This window comes from Lepidochelys kempii, chromosome 7 (assembly GCF_965140265.1).
Source record: "Lepidochelys kempii isolate rLepKem1 chromosome 7, rLepKem1.hap2, whole genome shotgun sequence".
NCBI classification, from domain to species: Eukaryota; Metazoa; Chordata; order Testudines; family Cheloniidae; genus Lepidochelys; species Lepidochelys kempii.
The window spans coordinates 37789692-37811601 of record NC_133262.1 but is presented as its reverse complement, the minus strand read 5'-3'; the positions used below and the strand labels follow the sequence as shown (position 1 = coordinate 37811601).

Below are 21910 nucleotides of genomic sequence, written 5' to 3'. Positions count from 1 at the left end.
CTGTAAGTGCTATTGTATGGTTATCCAGTAGAGTACAATAAAAGTTCGTCTATTTTATTTGGTGATGAAAGATATGGAACCAGAGCCGTCCCTTGGGTAGGGCAAATCGGGGCGACTGCTCTGGGCCCCGTGGGCCGGTGCAATTGGCCGGTGTGATCGGTCCTGGAAGAGACGAATCCATCACTTCCGCCCTAGGGGCCCCCCACTCCAGGCCCTGCACTTTAGGGTGTCGCGCAGGCCAGTGCAACTGGCCAGCGCGGTCACTCCCAGAAGAGATGAATCCATCACTTCCACCCCAGGCCCCACACCCGTGTAGGGACAGCCCTGTATGAAACCATCTTATATAATATGACAGTAATATTATATATGCTGATCAAAATTTTTAACCATTTAAAACCAGTCTGTAGTAAATAGCCTTGGATGATTCAGGGCTTTCCTTTTGAAGAGAGGGATTTGAATTTCATGTTCATCTGCATAACTTGTTTTGGTTTTAATTGTTCTTACAGTGCTTTTGTTTTCTACTTAATTGCCATCTCTAAAATTTCAGTTGGGGAGGTAAAGTATTTTATTACTACTACTACTAATACTCTTCATACTGTTAGTTTTAAAACTATGTAGCTGACTATAATTGTCTTTATAATTATAACCGTTTGGGACTTTTGTCTTAAATTAGGTATCAGAATAATCTCCTATAGAAATACAATTTGTCAGTTTAAAAATTCCACTTCTCTCTGAAAATTCTATGCCTACTATTACAAGTAAGAACTAAAATTATGATGATTGGAAAAAGATTAAAATTTATTTTTAACAACCCTTAGTTTCACTATTTCCCCTAAATAGGCAGTCAGTTTCTTCCTGCTTGTGTGCATCTCTTACATAGCAACAGCAAGAGAGAGAAAAAGTCTTAAAAATAAGAAACTGTGATTGTATAGTCACATAATTGGCAGAGACACACACGTCTCTCATTTTGATAAATGCAAAGTGATGCACCTTGGAAAACATAATCCCAACTATACGTATAAAATGATGCGGTCTAAATTAGCTGTTACCACTCAAGAAAGAGATCTTGGAGTCATTGTAGCTAGTTCTCTGAAAACATCCACTTAATGTGCAGCGGCAGTCAAAGTGAACAGAATGTTGGGCATCATTAAGAAAGGGATAGATAATAAGACAGAAAGTATCATATTGCCTCTATATAAATCCATGGTACACCCACATCTTGAATACTACGTGCAGATGTGGTCACCCCATCTCAAAAAAGATATATTGGAAAAGGTTCAGAGAAGGGCAACAAAAATTATTAGCGGTATGGAACAGTTTCCATATGAGGAGAGAGTAATAAGATTGGGACTTTTCAGCTTGGAAAAGATAACTAAGGGGGAGGGGGGATATGATAGAGGTCTATAAAATCATGACTGGTGTGGAGAAAGTAAACAAGGAAGTGTTGTTTACTCCTTCTCATAACACAAGAATTAGGGGTCACCAAATGAAATTAATGGGCAGCAGGTTTAAAACAAACAAAAGGAAGTATTTGTTCACACAATGCACAGTCAACCTGTGGAACTCCTTGTTAGAGGATGTTGTGAAGGCCAAGACTATAATAGGGTCCAAAAAAGAACTAGATAGATTAATGGAGGATAGGTCCATCAATGGCTATTAGTCAGGATGGGCAGGGATGGTGTGCCTAGCCTCTGTTTGCCGGAGGCTGAGAATGAGCGACAGAGAATGGATCACTTTATGATTATCTGTTCATTCCCTCTGGCGCACTGGCATTGGCCACTATCAGAAGATAGGATACTGAGTTAGATGGACCTTTGCTCTGACCCTGTGTGGCCATTCTTATGTAGTGCCTGAAATTACTTCAAACCATTAAAAAAAACAAAAAACTCTGTGGATTTCAAGTTGATGATGTCTTTTTAGTTTGGGTTTATCTTAAAGATTAGTAAGCATTTTTTTTTATTTAGGAATTATAGTCTCGTGTTCACTTTTTTACCCTAGACCTTCAATTTGTACTTGAGTTGGTATCTTTGATCAAGATATTCGCAAATTTCAAATAGTTGTCTTTAACTAATGGCTGGCTGGCCTGTTAAAAGGAAAAAAGAAGCAGAAATTCTACCCCTGTGGCTGCCAAATAGCTGGAGTTGGAGTTCTCTCCCTACAGCTAAATTTTTGTTGTTGTTGTTGGAGGTGTCAAATATAGAGAGAAGGGTAGTATAAAGCCCCTCCTTGGCAGCTATACTGAATCGCCTTACCTGTAACGGGTTAAGTAGTTCAAATAACCTAGTTGGCACCTGACCAGAAGGACCAATGAGGAAAGATGCTTTCCAATCTGGGGGTGGGGGGGAAGGTTTTGTTTGTTCTCTCTCTTTGTTGTTCCCCTCTACGGACGGCGGGAGAAGCCAAGCAGGTACAACATCTCCTGAAAATATACTTGGAATAATCCATCTAAATTCATAGAAATTGTAAGTAGGGCAAGGAAATGCTTTAGATTATCTTTTGTTTTAGCTTGTGAATTTTCCTTTGCTACAGAGGTGGTTTTATTCCTGTTTTTGTAACTGTGAAGCTGAGCCCAGTGGGGAATCCTATGTGTTTCAGATCTTTTTATTACCCTGTAAAGTTACCTTCCATCCTGATTTTGCAGGTGTGATTCTTTTATTTTTTTTTTTTCCCCTTTCTAAATAAAGTTCTTCTTTTAAGAACCTGGTAGATTTCAGTGTCTCGTAGACAAAGGGTCTGGTCTGTGCTCACATTGCTAAGGCAGTTGGTTGGTAGTTTATTCTCAAGCCTCCCCAGGAAAGGGGGTGAATGGGCTTGGGGGGATATTTTTGGGGAATAGGGATTCCAAGTGACCCTTCCCTGAATTTTCATGTAAATCACTTGGTGGCAGCAATACCATCCAAGGGCAAGGAAAAGAATTTTTAACTTTAGCTGGTAGAATATAAGCTTTGTATAGTTGGCTGGGCGAGTTACAGCATTTAGCTTACGGTAGTCCACGCAAAAACGTATTTCCCCATCTGGTTTGGGAACTAGAACCACTGGAGATGCCCATGCACTTTCAGAGGGGCGGATTACACCCATCTGTAACATATCCTGGATCTCCCGTCCTATAGCAGTTTTAGCTTGAGGAGACACCCGGTAAGGTTGGACTCTAATTGGGTGAGCATTACCTGTGTCAATGGAGTGGTATGCCCGTTCAGTCAGTCCTGGGGTGGCTGAGAACGTTGGCGCGTAGCTAGTGCACAGCTCCTTGATCTGCTGTCGCTGCATACACCCAAGGGTCATGGAGAGGTTCACCTCTTCCACACCACCAGCACATTTCCCTTCATAGTAGGCACCTTCAGGCCACTCAGCGTCGTCTCCTTCCTGGGCTGTAAACTGACAAACCTTTAATTCTCTGGAATAAAAGGGCTTTAGAGAATTAATATGGTACACCTTAGGCTTTCGGTTGGAGGTGGGGAATGCTATGAGATAATTAACAGCTCCCAGGCACTCCTGGACCGTGAATGGCCCTTCCCACGATGCTTCCATTTTATGGGCCTGGAGCGCCTTTAAGACCATGACCTGGTCCCCTACTTTGAAGGAACGCTCTGACATGTTTATCATACCAGGCTTTTTGCTCTTTTTGAGCATCCTGTAAGTTTTCTCTAGCAAGGGCTAAAGAGGTTCGGAGGGTGTTTTGTAGGTTGGTTACAAAGTCCAGAATGTTAGTTCCTGGAGAAGGTGTAAATCCCTCCCATTGCTGCTTCACCAACTGCAATGGCCCCTTAACCTCACGGCCATATACAAGTTCAAATGGGGAAAACCCTAAACTGGGGTGTGGTACAGCTCTGTAGGCAAAGAGCAACTGCTGTAACACTAGGTCCCAATCATTGGAGTGCTCATTTATGAATTTACTTATCATGGCCCCCAAAGTTCCATTAAACTTCTCCACCAGGCCATTTGTTTGGTGGTGGTAAGGAGTGGCAACCAAGTGATTTACCCCATGAGCTTCCCAAAGATTTTCCATAGTTCCTGCCAGGAAATTAGTCCCTGCATCTGTGAGGATGTCGGAGGGCCAACCTACCCTAGCAAAAATGTCTGCTAGTGCCTGGCACACACTTTTAGCCCTGGTGTTGCTTAGAGCTACTGCTTCCGGCCATCAGGTGGCAAAATCCATGAAAGTCAGTATGTACTGCTTTCCTCTGGGTGTCTTTTTCGGAAAAGGACCCAGAATATCCACAGCTACTCGCTGAAATGGAACTTCAGTGATGGGGAGTGGCTGGAGAGGGGCTTTGACCTGGTCTTGGGGTTTTCCCACTCTTTGGCACACCTCACAAGACTGGACATAGGTAGAAACATCCTTGCCGATTCCCTCCCAGTGGAATGACCCCCCCCAAACAGTCTTTGGTCCTGTTCACCCCAGCATGGCCACTAGGGTGATCATGGGCTAAGCTCAAGAGCTTGGCCCGGTATTTAGTTGGAACTACCAGCTGTCTCTGAGGATGCCAGTCTTCCTGGTGTCCCCCAGAAAGAGTTTCCTTGTATAAAAGTCCTCTTTCTACAACAAACCTGGATCGATTAGAAGAGCTGAGAGGCAGTGGGTTGCTCCGTGCCGCCGTCCAAGCTCTCTGGAGGCTTTCATCTGCTTCCTGTTCGGTCTGGAACTGTTCCCTTGATGTTGGAGACATCAGTTCCTCATGGGATTGTGGACCTAGGCTTGGTCCCTCTGGAAGCGATATAGGGGATGGAGCTGTTTCTGTTGACTGTGAACCGCTCTCCGCTGGTGCACTATGTTGGGATTCAAGCTCCGGCTGAGCCTCTTGTGTAGGGTTATCGGCTACTGCCAGTTCAGGTTCAGTGGGGCCCTCTGGTGTTGAGGTTGCAAGTACTGGATTCAGTGCTGACACTGGGTCTGGTGTTGGTTGTTCGGCTGGTTCCGGTTCTGGGACTGGTTCCGTCTGGATCTCTGGGACTGGATCCACTACTGCTGTTGCAGACATTGGCCTGGGGTCCGGGTCCATCACCTCTGACTGGGTCCTGATAGAAGTTTCCAGAACAGAGCTAGGCCTCACGGCTTGTTTAGCCTGGCTGCGGGTGACCGTTCCCACCCTCTTGGCCTGCTTCACATGATTGGCCAAGTCTTCCCCCAACAGCATGGGGATGGGATAATCATCATTCCTGACCAGCCCTTGTACTGGACAGGCAACTTGGCTGTAGGCAAATTGAAAGAGTTGGACTTGAAGGGTTGAATCGTCACTTGGATCTCTGGGTTGATTAAATTGGGGTCCACTAAGGAAGCATGGATAGCTGAGACTTGTGCTCCGGTGTCCCTCCATGCGGTGACCTTCTTCCCGCCCACATTCAGTTTCCCTTCGCTCCAAGGGTATCTGGGAGGTATCTGGGCCTGCAGACCTCTGGTGTGATTCCGGTGCAATGAACTGTAATCTGTTGGGGTTCTTGGGGCAGTTGGCCTTTACATGCCCCAGCTTGTTACATTTAAAACATCGTCCAGCTGACGGGTCACTGGGGCGAGGTGGGTTGCTGGAGAATGGGGTGGTGGGACTATAAGGGGTCTGGAGGGTTCTTTGGGAGGTAGGTGGGGCCGTGGGTGGCCCCCAGTAATAGGGTGTGGTCTGGGGTTGTCCATTCTGGTCTCTGCTCCAACTGTGACCAGTTTTCTTCTTCTCTGCCACCTCCACCCATCTGGCTCCAATCTCTCCTGCCTCGATTACAATTTTGGGTTTCCCATCTAGGATGTATCTTTCTATTTCCTCAGGAACACCCTCTAAGAATTGTTCCATTTGCATTAGGAAGGGCAAATTTACTGGAGATTCAACACTTGCTCCTGATATCCAGGCATCCCAATGTTTCACAATGTGGTAGGCATGTCAGTAAATGACATGTCTGGTTTCCACCTTAGGGCTCTGAACCTCCGATGAGACTGCTCGGGTGTTATCCCCATTCTGACTCTCGCCTTGGATTTAAACAGTTCATACTTGTTCATGTGTTCTTTAGGCATTTCAGCTGCCACCTCAGCTAATGGTCCACTGAGCTGCGGCCTCAGCTCTACCATGTATTGGTCAGTAGAGATGTTGTACCCAACCTTTCAAAGTTTTCTAGGAAGGCCTCAGTATCATCGCCTGCTTTGTAGGTGGGGAACTTTCTGGGATGGGAAGTGGTACTTGGAGAAGGATTACTAGGGTTTGTTGGGATATTCTGCTGAGCCTTTATCTTCTCCATCTCCTCCCACATACTTCCTCTCTTTTTCCTTCTCCTCCAGTTCTTTGTCCCTTGCTTCCATAGCTCTCCTGTGAGCAGCCGCTTGGTGGTGTTCTGCCTCTCTCGCTGCCTCCCTTTTTTGTTCCTCCTTCAGCTGCATGAGTTCTATCTGTCATTCATGTTCCCTTTGTCTTTCCGCAGCCTGAAATCTGGCTAATTCCAGCTTGTGTCGAGCCGTGGATTTTGTCATTCTAACCTCTCTGTTTTAACTAACTTTACACCCAAGGTTTAGAAATAAACAAAACTTGTCTGTAAAATTTTGCTGTGCTGGAATAGAATACCTATTGTCTGATAGTGATTGTCATCCTACAGAAAAAGACAATTCCCTTGTCTCTGCTCTGGGCCCAAATCAAAGCAAAAAACCTCCAACTACTTGGAAACCTGCTTACCAGCAGCCCAACGGAAGAAAAAAAATTTCCTTTTCAAACCTGTGCTCCTTGTAAAACAAAAAAATCAAAATCCTAAAAAAAAAAACCCTGCCACTTTTGTCTCCAGGCAAATGGGTAGAACACCCCGCTCCCTATCTACTTTTGGGGGGGGGAACCTCTGGATCGGAAGACTGTGAATTTCCCTGCAGGAGTTAAGTACCCTGCCTCCAGGCAAAGAAAACCTGCAATTCACAAAGATAATCCCCTTTTGTCTCACCTCTGGCTCCAAAGCAGAGAGAAAACAAGCTGGTTTTTCCAGCAGCTCCAAAGGAAAAAAAATTTCCTTTTTAAAATCTGTATTTCTAGTTCAAAAAATCTCAACTGGATCTCAAAATTATTTCAGGTTAATCCCACCACTATGCCACCATGTCAAGGTTCCTCCCCCACTCTGAACTCTAGGGTACAGATGTGGGGACCTGCATGAAAAACCTCCTAAGCTTATCTTTAGCAGCTTAGGTCAAAACTTCCCCAAGGTACAAAATATTCCACCCTTTGTCCTTGGATTGGCCGCTACCACCACCAAACTAATACTGGTTACTGGGGAAGAGCTGTTTGGACGCGTCTTTCCCCCCAAAATACTTCCCAAAACCTTGCACCCCACTTCCTGGACAAGGTTTGGTAAAAAGCCTCACCAATTTGCATAGGTGACCACAGACCCAAACCCTTGGATCTGAGAACAATGAAAAAGCATTCAGTTTTCTTACAAGAAGACTTTTAATAAAAATAGAGGTAAATAGAAATAAAGAAATCCCCCCTGTAAAATCAGGATGGTAGATACCTTACAGGGTAATTAGATTCAAAACATAGAGAACCCCTCTAGGCAAAACCTTAAGTTACAAAAAAGATACACAGACAGAAATAGTTATTCTATTCAGCACAGTTCTTTTCTCAGCCATTTAAAGAAATCATAATCTAACACGTACCTAGCTAGATTACTTACTAAAAGTTCTAAGACTCCATTCCTGGTCTATCCCCGGCCAAGACAGAATATAGACAGACCCACAGACCCTTTGTTTCTCTCCCTCCTCCCAGCTTTTGAAAGTATCTTGTCTCCTCATTGGTCATTTTGGTCAGGTGCCAGTGAGGTTACCTTTAGCTTCTTAACCCTTTACAGGTGAGAGGAGCTTTCCCCTGGCCAGGAGGGATTTCAAAGGGGTTTACCCTTCCCTTTATATTTATGACAGATGTCATAATCCTACCAGTTTTCCATTTGTGGTAGTGTCTTCCATGATAGACAAAACCTGAGTATCTAATGTAAGAAAGAAAGCAGAAATTTTTTATTTTGGGGGCATGGGAGTGGAACAGGGAGGCTTTCAGATCTTCTTTATACATCATAAAGGAGCAAAGAGAACATGTCCAGTTTTTTTTGCCACTTGCACTTTAAGACTTGCTATTTAGTAGACCTTCTTAAAGTACCTTAGAATTACCAAATGCCTGTGATTTTACAGTTTGAAATCTGAGGTATGCCACAGTCCTAGGAGATATAAATGTATAGAGTGAAAAACATTTCCTAAATGAGTTAAATACCTTGATGATCTTCCTTGTGTTCCCATCTCCTTAGAGCTGCAAAAAGGAGTAAAACAAAGTTGTTGTGTTTTTTTTTTTTTAATTTGGAAAGACCATTTCAGATCTTTATCATATTATTGTTGATGGCCTGTTCAAATCACATTTACAAGACCGCTCTTCTTCAACTATAAACTATTTACAATAGTATCCCTTAATTTACTTTGGAATGACCTTTCCAAGGGCATTTCTGAATTAGTTGTGTCTAAATATATCCAAAGCACAGCACCCTCAGATACTGATGTTATTGATTTGAAACTGAAATTCTGCAAAGGTCTGGAGCCTCTGTTTGTAGCTGAGAACTAGTTCTGGACATATTTTGACATTGGTCTTCAGTGTTCTATTGCTGGCTGTTTAAATCAGTATCCTTAATTTCTACTTTTAGCTTCTGGTATAACATATGAAAACTGTTTATATAAAGTCTTCACGGCAGTAGTTGATAATCATAAAGCCTGATCCTGAAGTCCTTTCACAGGCAATACTTCCTTTAATATTTGGTTGAGTGAGTACTGCAGAATTGGGCCTTTAAGCTTTATAGCATAGTTAGCTTTCATATAGCAGCCATTAGGAAGTGCCTGCTCTTCAGACTTCCTTTGTTCCGGATCCTCAGCTGATGTAAATCAGCTTGGCTCCATTAAAGTAAGTGGACCTCCACTGGTTTACACCAGCTGAGGATTTGTCCGTAAATCTTGTGCCAGAGTCAGCCTGTTTCATTAACTTTTAGTGGATTTGAACCCACTGAGCTTGAAATACTGTTTAGTCTTTTCCTTTAAATAAATCCAGAATTTGAACTAATTCACCTTTTAAATCTTAGTTAGTCTAATTTTTTTTGTAGGCTTCATGTTTAGATAAGTTTGTGTTATTCAGCTGCTTGTTAAGAAGTTCAATCTGTTATTCACTCAATCCTCACTATAACATTCTCTTTGGGATCCCAGCATGTAGCTACAGGTAAATCTGTAATTATTTTTTAAATATGTAGAAAACTTAATGTTATGGCGATCTTGAGTTGTTTGTTTTTTTCTACAGTATCGCAGCACTATAGAATACCAAAGAGTCTTATAAATTGGTTACTCTCTGTTTTAACTAGTGTGTTGGATCAGTTTAAAAAACATCCCTCAGTTGATATATAAAACATATTTTAAATTAAAAAATGAATTATGGAAGCATTAACATTCATTTCTATATTGTATTGTTGATTTTAATTAGAGCTGTTGATCGCAGTTAACTCATGCGATTAACTAAAAAAAAATTAATTGCGATTAATCACACTGTTAAACAATAGAATACCAATTGAAATGTATTAAATATTTGTGGATATTTTTTTTCTACATTTCCAAATATATTTATTTCTATTACAACACAGAATACCAAGTGTACAGTGCTCACTTTATATTATTATTTTTATTACAAATATTTGCACTGTAAAATGATAAACGAGAGTATTTTTCAATTCACCTCATACAAGTACTGAAGTGCAATCTCTTTATCGTGAAAGTGTAACTTAGAAATGTAGATTCTTTTGTTTTGTTTTGTTTTTTTGAGTGCAGTTATGTAACAATGTAAAACTTTAGAGCCTAAAGTCTATTCAGTCCTACTTCTTGTTCAGCCAATCGTTAAGACAAACAAGTTTGTTTACATTTATGGGTGATACTGCTGCCACCTCCTTATTTACAATGTCACCTGAAAGTGAGAACAGGCGTTCGCGTGGCACTTTTGTATCTAGCGTTGCAAGGTATTTTCGTGCCAGATATGCTAAACATTCATATGCCCCTTCATGCTTCGGCCACCATTCCAGAGGACATGCTTCCATGCTGATGATGCTCGTTAAATGTGTTAATTAAATTTGTGACTGAACTCCTTGGGAGAGAATTGTATGTCTCCTGTTCTGTTCTACCTGCATTCTGCCATATATTTCATGTTCTAGCAGTCTTGGATGATGACCCAGGACATCTTTGTTTTAAGAACACGTTCACTGCAGATTTGACAAAACACAAAGAAGGTACCAATCTGAGATTTCTAAAAATAGCTACAGCACTCGACCCAAGGTTTAAGAATCTGAAGTGCTGTCCAAAATCTGAGAGGGACGAGGTGTGGAGCATCCCTTCAGAAGTCTTAAAAGAGCAACACTCCAATGTGGAAACTACAGAACCCAAACCACCAAAAAAGAAAATCAACCTTCTGCTGGTGGCATCTGACTCAGATGATGGAAAATGAACGTTAGTCCGCTCTGCTTTGGATAGTTATCGAACAGAACCCATCAGCATGGATGTGTGTCCTGTGGAATGGTGATTGACGCATGAAGGGATATATTAGTCTTTAGCACATCTGGCACGTAAATATCTTGCGACTCCGGTGTGATGGGTTGGATCACAGAAACCTCCTGGGGGCTAGCAACTGATATGCCAAGACTACTTCTGCCTCTGCTTTATTGCCCTGGCAGGTTGGGACTTCAGTGCCATGCCTGGTTTGAGCCAGATCCGCTAGCCTGCTGCAAACCCAGACCTGAACCACGTCCCCTAATAGCTGTAGGCTTAAACTGAAAGCAGCTTAAGAAGTGTTCCTGTAACGCTCAGATGCCCAACTCCCAGTGGGGTCCAAACCCCAAATAAATCCGTTTCACCCTGTATAAAGCTTATACAGGGTAAACTCATAAATTATTCGCCCTCTATAACACTGATAGAGAGATGCACAGCTGTTTTTCCCCCTCTCCCACCCCCCCCCAGGTATTAATACATACTCTGGGTTAAATAAGTAAAAAGTGATTTTTATTAAATACAGAAAGTAGGATTTAAGTGGTTCCAAGTAGTAACAGACAGAACAAAGTGAATTACCAAGCAAAATAAAATAGACTTGCATGTTCTATGTCTAATACAGTAAGAAAACTGAATACAGATAAAACCTCACCCTCAGAGGTGTTCCAGTAAGCTTCCTTTTACAGACTAGTCTCCTTCTAGTTTGGGTCCAGCAATCACTCACATCCCCTGTATTTACTGTCCTTTGTTCCCGTTTCTTTCAGGTATCCTTGGGGGTGGAGAGGATATCTCGTGAGCCAGCTGAAGACAAAATGGAGGGGTCTCCCATGGGCTTAAATAGACTTTCTCTTGTGGGTGGAGACCCCCTCCTCTCTCCTATGCAAAGTCCAGCTCCAAGATAGAGTGTTGGAGTCACATGGGCAAACCACATGTCAATGCATGACTCAGTTTTTACAGGCAGCAGCTGTTGCCCACATGCTATCTTGACTGTCTCCAGGAAGACTTCTTATGTGGATTGGAGCCTTCCAAGTTCCATTGTTTAAGTGTTTCTTGATTGGGCACTTAATTTTCACATTCCTTTCTCAAGAAGCTGACCAAGTGCTTTACAAAGGCTACTTAAAAATCAAGCAAGTACACAGCCAATATTCATAACTTCAAATACAAAAATGATACATGCATACAAATAGGATGAATAGATTCAGTAGATCATAACTTTTACAAAGATATGTTACATGGCATATGTAGCATAAAACATATTCCAGTTATGTCATATATATACATTCATAAGCATATTTCCATAAAGCCTTATGGGGTGCACAGTCACATCCGGCTACAATAGTGCCATGTGAACGCCTGTTCTCATTTTCAGGTGACACTGTAAACAAGAAGGCGGCAGCATTATCTCCTGCACATTGTAACCAAACTTGTTTGTCTGAGCAATTGGCTGAACAAGAAGTAGGACTGAGTGGACTTGTAGGCTCTAAAGTTTTACATTGTTTTATTTTTGAATGCAGTTATTTTTTGGTACGTAATTCTACATTTGTAAGTTCAATTTTCATGATTGCACGACAGTACTTGTATGAGTTGAACTGAAAAATACAATTTTTTTATAGTGCATATATTTATTTTTGATTACAAATATTAAGTGAACACTGTATACTTGGTATTCTGTGTTGTAATTGAAATCAATATATTTGAAAATGTAGAAAACATCCACAAATATTTAAATGGTATTCTATTATTGTTTAACCAAGTGATTAAGCATGATAATTTTTTAATTATGGGATTAATTGTGATTAATGGTTTTAATCGCTTGTCAGCCCTAGTTTTCATGTATTAGTTGAACAATACTCTGCCTTAGAATCTTCCACTTCTTGTTTTTCCATTATCCAGGTACCAGTGTCATCTAGAGTGGGCTAAAAGCCTAATGCAAGAACAAGGACTTGATGACTGCTCCGTTAACAAAATTCTTGAAAATTATACTAAGCCATTTGATCTGCCTTTTATGAAAGGGGAAGGAGAAGTTGCACAAAATGATGACTCTTACTGCAGAATGGCTGCAGAAATGGAAAATGTAGAAGATGGAATGAAACTTTCAAGAGATTCTGCCATAAATAATGGCGATTCAGCAGCATCAAATGTTAAATGTCATAACACGAGTGTAGACTGCAAGAAAGCTTGTTTGGAAGGTGATTCAGCTTACGATGATCCATCAGCCAACTATGGCTCTGAGGAACTGTATACATTGAATACTAAAGCTATAGTTGAAGTACATTGCCAAAAACATGATGATTTTATTGTGCACTGTGGCTGCAAGGCCAAAGACTATATTAACCAAGTATTTCATGACTTCGCCAAAGGGAAAGAATATGCTTATGAGTATGTATTGGTACAGGAAGAAGAAAGCAAATTGTGTCATGAAGATGAAGCAGCAAATGATGAATCAAATGTAAGCCAAGCAAGTTTTTCTTTTTTTCATGGGTAATTTATTTAATTTTACTAAATATAGTGTGTTCTTTTCACAGTTCAGTATTGTCAATTTGAATGTTCATCTATATAGTAGATCAATCACTAATAAATGTTTAATGAAAAGTTAAGGTGGAATCTAAGATGTTTGAAAAATGTCATTTGAATGCAACACACATTTCCTTTTTTTTGGTTGCTTCTTTATAACTTTATTTTTATACCTTTTCTTTTAGTTAATCAAAAGGGAAAAATTAGTATGCAGAAGAAATCCATTTAGGATTTTTGAATATTTGCAACTCAGTCTGGAGGAGGTATGTTTAAATATTGTGAAACTTCTTTTTCTTCTAACATCAGAACAAAGCACTGATCTGTTCAATAAATACCTCTTTCTTAAAGAATGATCTGATTTTTAAAATCCAAAATGTTTGCACTGTTTTTGGTAAACTAATAATTTTAATGATCTGTAGATTACATGGAAATAGTGAAAGACATTGAAGGGTCCAATTCTGTAGACTTTACACATATGAATAATTCCATTTACCTCAGAGAGGCTAGTCACATGAGTAAGGGCTGCAGGAATGGACCTATAATTTTCACATAAATCCTGTATCTACTCTTTCTTCCAAAAATATCTATAAACACTGCTTTAATTAGAATACAGTGTTTGCATATGCTGTTCTCCTGTGAGTAAAATTCCGATAATGCTGGTTTATCTTTAAAGTCACAATGACATACTTCAAAGGTGATTCTCTGGGAATGCCTCTCTTTTGGTGGCTTTCAAACTTCTTTTATGCGATAATTCTAGAGTTTGTTGTAACATGTAAATCTTATAACTACAGGTCTCCATGTGATACAGACAGTGTATTTTAACTTACTCTTTTTATGTTTTTAGGCATTTTTCTTGGTCTATGCTCTAGGATGTTTGAGTATTTATTATAATGAGGTAAGATGTTACATTTGGTTATCTGCGACTTTTGCTCTGAAAGATGCAAAATACTATTGACTTGGATCTAGATCACTGTCTCAAACTTCCAACTACTATGACAGAATCACATGCTGCTAATCTCAAAGGCAGCAACTACCAACTACAGGGGTTTGGAAATTTTCTCCTTAGTTGTGTTTCTATTTGTGTAGATATAAGAATATTTGTGCAATGCTTTTTATTTAGCAACAAAGTACAGATAAAAAGATACCTTCTGTAGAAGAAAGGTTGTGTGTTGAGTAGGTGGGAGAAATACAAGAGAAAAGGGGGATGTGGGAAGAAGTATGTAGAGGAATGCCCTTCCTTTCATGAAAAAGTTTTCAGTTTGAATTGTAACCACTGTCTTTCATAACAAACAATAGCTTTTATTTTTCTTTATGTATATCATCGGTGTAGGGTTCTCGCTCTCGAGTCCTGAGCTACTAACATGAGACCTAGCAGAATTCTGCTAACTCAAAGGTGGTTGGTGGTGGTGTTTGTGGTTTGGTATTGATTGGTAAACCCCTATTGAAGCAGACGTCTGTTGCAGACAATGGACTCCCATAGTGCTAGTATCTCAAGTGTAGTCTTTTTGCATTGGGATTAGGATATTTGGTACTTGAATGGAATATTCTACTAAAGACACTGTTTTATGTGAAACCTTTCCTGGGTATTTCCCTGTAAGTAAGAGCAGTAGGTTGTAATCTTAGTGTAATAATACTAATGCCTTTGGTTATGATTTTTAGGAACCTTTAACTATTTTGAAGCTATGGGAAGTTTTTAGTGAAGTGCAACCTAATTTTAGAACTACGTACATGGCATATCACTACTTCCGAAGTAAGGGATGGGTCCCCAAAGTAGGACTGAAGTATGGAACCGATCTCTGTGAGTAGTTTCCTTTCAAAAATGGAATAGCTTTCAACTAAATCTTTAATGGCCAGTGCACCACTTAAACTTGACATTGGGACTGTACAAGCAGAGCAGATCTCCACAGCTCCTGTGAGGAAGATGACTCTCCACGCTGGTTAGGCTATAGGCTAGCAGATAAGGCATTAATGCAGGCAGAGGCTATGGTTTGCTCCTGTGTGGATTCATTGGTACCAAAACAGGCTGTAAGTGACATGGAGGGCCTGTAACTTTGGCCTGTTGGCTTGATATTAGCTGTGGAACTGCACACCTCATGAACCAATTCATCTCATGAACCAATCCACCCGCTCTGCAGAGAAGCCCAAGTGGAGTTAATGAGTGTTTGGAGTAGTGTGCTTTCTCTGTTCTCACAGCTTGATCCAATTTGTGTTGAATTCTATGAAAATCTTTCCACCAAATTCAGTGGGAGTTGGATTAGAGCATAAAGTGAAGTTGTTGTTCAAATCACTTATTTTTGTTTTGTTAAGATTTCTTCCCAAATGGACATATTCAGTAGTGTCCATACTTCTGTAGTAAATAGCTTAAGAATTGTTAAGTAATAATTTCTTGATTAGTTTTGTAGATTGAAATGAGTGATAGTATAATTTTATCCTCTAATAGAAAATTGTAAAATGATGGCAAACCATGAAGAAAAGCATGTCTGTATAACATAGCAGAATGCTTCTTTTCATTCAGATGAAACTACTATAAGACTCTCAAGGAACGTTTTTGTGTGCGCACTGGGAGTTAACACACAATCCTTATGGTATAGAAGTTGTGCCTGAATGCAATTTCTTCACTGTCCACTAAAATAACCATTCTAATAGGTGAAATGTTGATGATATTGGTTGCCTACAGGAGTTTATTTGAGCTTGTTCTTCGGCAGTTTACTTTCTGGTGTGAATTTTGTTTCCTGTCCACTTTATACAGCACCGGCTTTTGACATGTGCCATGCAATTACATAGGATCAGCTGGAGCTTGTTGAAGGGTTCAGCCTTGCTCCTCTGATTCTGCAATAGTTTATGTAATGAGTATGATTGTTAGTTACTTATAAGGATTCTGATCTCTGATACTGAGATCCAAAATTGGGAATTCATGTTTCTCTGGCTAATATGGTATTTCTTTGTTGTTGCAGTGCTATATCGAAAAGGTCCCCCCTTTTACCATGCAAGGTTTGGCATTCACTTTATATTCTGACTATAAAACATTTACTCTGCATTTGACTAGTGTGATTTAACTTCTATTTTTGTTTCAAATGAATGAATACAATTTTCTCTCTTTCCCCCACCCCCTTTTTACTGGGATATATTTCTCCTAATTAAAAGTATGATTTTCCTGCCTTGTACCTTCTACATCCAAAACAAATTTTTCTAACCAGAAAGGTTAACCATGCATGATAAACAAATATTTTGAATCAACATGTCATTTTACTAGAAGCACAAAACAAAGTTTGAGAGTAAGTTCATATACAGATATTTAAGAATATAATTGAAGACCTCAGAATGCCTCCCTGGACCTTTCTAGATGTCATATGTGCTGATTGGAATCAGAGAAATAATCTGATTTTTGTAATACTGTCTCTTTTGTATTATGGATGATTTAGGTAATTTTGGGGGTAACCTAGGAAAAAAGCCCATAAGTCATAAGTAATCTCCATTCCTCTGCCAATCAAATTTAGTTATGGGGTGTGAATGAAAGATGGCCGCTCTCAAGAGAACACTGTTGAAAGAAGAGTAGCAGGATGGTGGGGTGAGGTAGGAGCAGTGGGGAGAGGAACTATCATTCACTGCATCCACCATTTACCTTCTCCATCAGTGCTTAATTTGTAATGAAAGAGGTAACGGGGCTCAAGCAATTAGGTGCCAGGGCACAAGCAAATTTTTTACTTTCATAACTGACGTGGCAAGCCCAGAGGTGCCAGTGCTATGAAGCTCCAAGCCTAGAGGTGCCAGGCTCAGCCCTGGCAAGGCCTGGCACAAATTAAGTACTGCATTCACCACTTCCTCCTTGTCTAGTAGAAACTGATGCAGGTCTTATGGCTTGTCTGCAGCCTACAGGTTTGTTGTTTGGCTATGACAGTCACAATAGCCAAATATTCTCAGGCTGAAGTTTTTAAATTACAGGATTTTTAAGTGACCATAATTTTCTCTTTGCAAACTATTCTTTGGGTTTATTTTCCAGTTACTCGGTCATTGCTGAACTGGTTAATGATAACTTTGTAGGGTCACTGCGCAGACCGCTCAATTGGATGTCTTTGTCTGGCTTGAACAGAACAACAATGAATGTTTCTAAGGTAACAGCATAAGATATTGATTCTGCATCTAGAAATAGTTTTAACTGGTAAATATAATAGTTTAGCTTGAAGATTTTTTGTGGAAAAGCAATACTGGACTTGGATCAGAATTTGGGTTCTGAGCATGATTGCTTCATATTTATGTTGGGGGGCAGCACACTGTGTAGTGGTGTTTGAATACATCCTTTCCTGGCCAGTATTTGTAGCAATGTTGATGGGTTCTAAGGGATCCATATGCAGGTTTCCTTGGTTGGAGCAGGAGGGTCACATCTGTGCAGGCTCTTTGAAAGTTATGGGGGGGAAACAAAGGGGTGCAGAATGGGGAAGTCCTGGAGTGACATTCCTTTCCAACTCAGCACTTACAAACTTCCTTCCACCTCCACTCACCTGCCCAAATAGGAAAGTATTTTGGACATGCAAACTTCTAAAAGGTTACCAGTTCTGTATGACCTGTCTATATAGATAATTTTATTAAGATAATGTTGAAGTAAAAAGAAAATGGTACAGAGTTTAAGCATAGAAGTTTCTGGTTATCAGGGAATAAGGTGCAGATTATCAAGGGGTGCGAAATTCGGTTTAGGAGCGGGTGGCATAAGGAATACATAATCTACAATCTCCCCGATTGGGGGTAAAAGTTTAACGGGTCAAAGTACAGGCATTGAGCTATGCGGGTATGTTGTCCATATAATGGCTATGTTCAGGTGTGGAATATAATGAGTGGATACGATGATGAGAATGGATCTACCCTCATTTGGTGTGGGATTTAATGTTCAATGAGTTTATGGTTCCAGTTCATATGGTCCAATGGAAAAAGTCTCTCAGTCCCTTTCCCATAGTTGATGCACGATGTCGTACCGACTCACACCTCCTGGTACTGTCGGTGGCCAGTGATGTGTTCGATGTAGATGTCCCTGGACCATTGGATGGTGTCCGAGACCATGAGGCGCCGCATGAGCCGTGCGTAGCGTCGACCAATCCCACAGGTCCACAGCACACGCTTGTTGCAGGGGTCCCAAGCGCCCAGGGCTCCAACGATCAGGGCATCCATCTGCACCTCGTAGCCCTTCGCTCTCAGGGTGTTGGCCAGGGGGGCATATTTTTCCAGCTTATGAGCTCGGGATTCGCAGAAGGCCGGGGTCCTGTTCTCGAAGGAGACCGTGATGTCGACGAGGATGATCTTTTTCTGGGCCTCGTCGGTGACTACCACGTCAGGTTGCAACTGGCTGTCCGTACCGGGGATGGCGCAGTTCACGGCGACCTCCCTCAGGTGCGGTGCGATGGCTTTCACTAAGCAGTTCCGGATGGCGTTGTGGCGCAGCTGCCAGGCTCTGGAGTGGGGTTTGCAGCTGCACAGGATGTGGGGCAGGGTCTCGTTGGAGTAGCCGCACTTCCTGCAACGCTTGTCTCGGTTCCCGTGGCGGATGGCTCCATTGAGCGGGACGCAGCTGAGCCAGGCGTGGTGGATGAACCGCCAGTCGGTGAAACAGGTGAAGCCGTCCCCGGCGAGGAAGTGGTTGCTGGCGTCCCATTTGCTGGTCAGTTCGAAGGCTTTACCCTGGTCCGGTTTACGCTTCAGGGTTTCCATGTACAGTGAGTGGATGGCCGCCTTCAGGGTCCTCTCCAGCATGCCCCTGGCGCTCGGGGTGACGATGGTGTTGTCGTCGGACCTGATCTGCGGCACCAGGACTCCCAGTTCCTGGTGCTCCTAGCACCACTCCCAGCAGCAGCCGATGCGCTCCCACAGGCAACGCGTGGCATTGCGAGCACGGGACCACAGTGAAGCGATGTCGCCACCGTCCCGTCCGAATTCGCCATCCAGGGACCGCTCAGGAAGCTGGCAGTGTCTTGGTTGGAGGGGGCTCTGCTGATCCGCTTCTTTGTTGTGTCATGGAGGGCATTTGCTGCAATGTTCCTTACCATGGCGTCAGGACACGTCAGCAGGCGGAAGGCATGGGTGATCACCGCGATGTCACACAGGTCACCCATGTGGGGGACATTGGCACCGCCATGCCTGTGAGCGATATAGACCAGCTTGTTCCTGGCTCTCTCGGGAAAGAACAGCCACTTCTTCACCAGCTGCCGGACGATCCTGTCTGCCTTGTTGAGGGGTACCTTTGCCACAGCGGATCCACTTAGGACGAACGAGATGCGGGGGATCAGGAAGGCGTTCAGGACGTTTATCTTCTGCCACAGTGCTAGCAGGGAGGCATCAATCTTGGCGGCATCCTGCAAGATCTCCTGGATGGTGTCCTCGGGTGTCTGCCAGACATGGAAACCCGTCGGCGTGCCAAGGTGCCGGTACGCCTGCCCCTCTGCCAGGGGGATGACGGGCTCGTCCTGGATCTGGAACCCTGTCGTCTACACCAAGTCCCTTTTGCTGCTGTCAATGTGGAGAGAGGTGCACTTCTTTGCATTGAAGCAGAACCCCATCCAATCAGCAGCTCAACTGGTGGCATCTAGCATACATTGGAGGTTCTCTGGGTCATTCGCGGTCAGGACCAGGTCATCCACGTAAGCCAGGACGCTCACCCTCTCACCGTGGAGGTTGAAGCCATCTGCGCCATTGGAGATCGCTCGCAGCAACGGCTCCATGGCGAGGTTAGGGTATCCAGGTGTCACATGAGTGTTAATATCTGCCTCAAGGCAGATACACAAATGGGTGTGTTCTCTCCTCAGTATATACATACATATACTCAGTATGTATATCTAGTTCCCATTAACAAATCTTATACAAGTGTATATACCTCTTAATTTGCCTAAGAGATCTGTTGTTCGAACTAAACACCTGAGATTCTAATTTAAAACCAGTTTCAAAAAATCAATTGAAGCTTGTACATTTTGTCTCACATAAGGAATATTCATGTATTTGTCGACAGGAACTTATGTTATGCTACTTGATTAGACCGTGTGATATGACTGAGAAAGAAATGTCATCTCCAGACTGTCTAAAAAGAATTAAAGTTCAAGTAAGTTGTGCTCCGAATTATTTCTTCATCTTTGCTAGCTGAGCAATCCTTTGAGGCAGTTGAAGACTCTAGCTCCCTAACATAGCAGCACACTTTAATTTTTGTTTTCTCTCTGGCATGTTTCAAATTCTGGAGAGCACAAGACCATGATGTTGAGCATCATAGATTCTGTTGCACCCCAGAGTTGGTAGAAATTCATTGGAGGGCAGGCCTAGCACAGAGGTAGCTGGTCCCAAAGTTTAATCTTTAAATGTAGGTTGGGGCATCAAGAATTGCTGCTACCGAGTTATGATTGGCATGACAGGAGGGAGGGGGGGAAGCTTTTTTTTTTTAATTTTTGCTCTTATAATAGTCCATGTTTCTCTTTCAGGAACTGATTGTAAATCGTTGGGTCTCCTCCCGAGAGCGCAGTGAACAAGATGAACTATAATAAGATGGACCAAGAAATCCAGTGTTAAAGGAGCAAATATTATAAGCAAATTAGGTTGAGAAAAATCTAATCTTTACATGGCTGAGTTGAGCCATATTCCTGTTTAAAATATTCTGAATGCATGTCTGAATGCTTTTTAAAATTGTACTGAACATGGAGTATGGTGTGTACTGTCAGAGAAGGTTGTACCGAAAAAACAAAATGGATAACTGTATTTGTCCATGTGAAAAAAATTAAAGTAATCTCTTCCCAATCCAGCATACCTTTGTATTCCTATAGAACTTCTAAACTTGTTGCTAGCAAAACTAACTGCACTGCATTGATTGCTAACAGCATAATATGTAACAAATCCACACGCATCTAGGACTTCACACTGGTCACTAGACTGCATGCAATGGCCATTTGGTGCCTCGCAGCCACTACATAAACTCTTCTGTCCCTGCTCTGAAAGCACAAGCCTTTGCTGATTGAACTAAATCTTTGTTAGCAGCGTTACCGGGGAGAGGAAGGATCGCCCACTAGTTTAGGATTTGGGAGACTAGGATTCAGGTCCCAGACTTCCTGTGTGATCTTAAGCATGTCATATAGTCTCACTGTGCCTCAGTAAAATGAGAATAATAACACTTCCCAACTCCAAAGAGGTGTTGTGGAGATAACTACAGTGAAGACTGAGACAGATACTATTTTAATAGGGCAGCCAAATAAGTACCTTATATAAACAGCATAGGGCCTATATGACACAAAGCAAGCAGTTCTGATTACGTCAAATAGAGGGAAGGGGAGAGAGATGATACCCAAGTTCATTGGTATGGTTGGTAATCTAAAATCTAGTTTAACTTTGACTTAGGTTGAAATTTCTCAAAGCACAGCTGAAATTCCAATTATTGCTGTATTTAACATAAATAAAACTCTGAATGCTGGGCAGCTTGCTACTTTTATGCTTGTCACTGTGATTTGGTATTAAAAGTATTCCATAATATGAAATGTCATGAAGGTAAGTTATCAAGTGTCCCCTTTGGTAGCACTGCAGGTGTCATTAGTCATAGAAGATAACCTGGTTAGCCAATTGAACTGGTTTTAGTGGATGTTGCTTTACACACTGTGACATATTCTTTTCTACACTGTTTCCATTCAGCACAGCAAAGGGGCTCCTTGATTCTTTGGCCAGTTCTACCCTGACCTCAGCAGAAGCAAGAGTTGCTCTAAACTCTGCCAGCTGGTAATGGTCCTCAAGGAATCATCTGCCAGCAAGGGATAGTCAACACAGTGTAATCCAGCCATATCTTCTTCTGTTTCAGCAATGTAGCAATATAAAGCACCATTTCATTGTAGATTACGCTATGTATAAAATTGAAAAAAGGGGAAAAATATTCTAATGTTTGTGTTT

General features: G+C 41.8%; 1 protein-coding gene across 12 annotated transcripts in view; it reads left to right on the top strand.

Moving 5' to 3' along the window:
* Positions 1-21910, top strand: part of TSEN2 (tRNA splicing endonuclease subunit 2) — a 49722-nt gene that overhangs the window by 15822 nt on the left and 11990 nt on the right. For 8 of the 12 annotated variants that reach the window (XM_073352257.1, XM_073352249.1, XM_073352259.1 and 5 more), the window contains 8 exons: positions 12395-12950; positions 13201-13278; positions 13860-13910; positions 14675-14813; positions 15970-16006; positions 17016-17127; positions 20004-20093; positions 20464-21904. In XM_073352257.1, the coding sequence (XP_073208358.1) occupies positions 12395-12950; positions 13201-13278; positions 13860-13910; positions 14675-14813; positions 15970-16006; positions 17016-17127; positions 20004-20093; positions 20464-20523 (1123 nt within the window). In that variant the 3' untranslated portion in view covers positions 20524-21904. Of the gene's footprint in view, positions 1-12394; positions 12951-13200; positions 13279-13859; positions 13911-14674; positions 14814-15969; positions 16007-17015; positions 17128-20003; positions 20094-20463; positions 21906-21910 lie in introns of those variants that run through there. The other 4 variants (XR_012159867.1, XM_073352251.1, XM_073352250.1 and 1 more) reach the window with 2 other exon arrangements.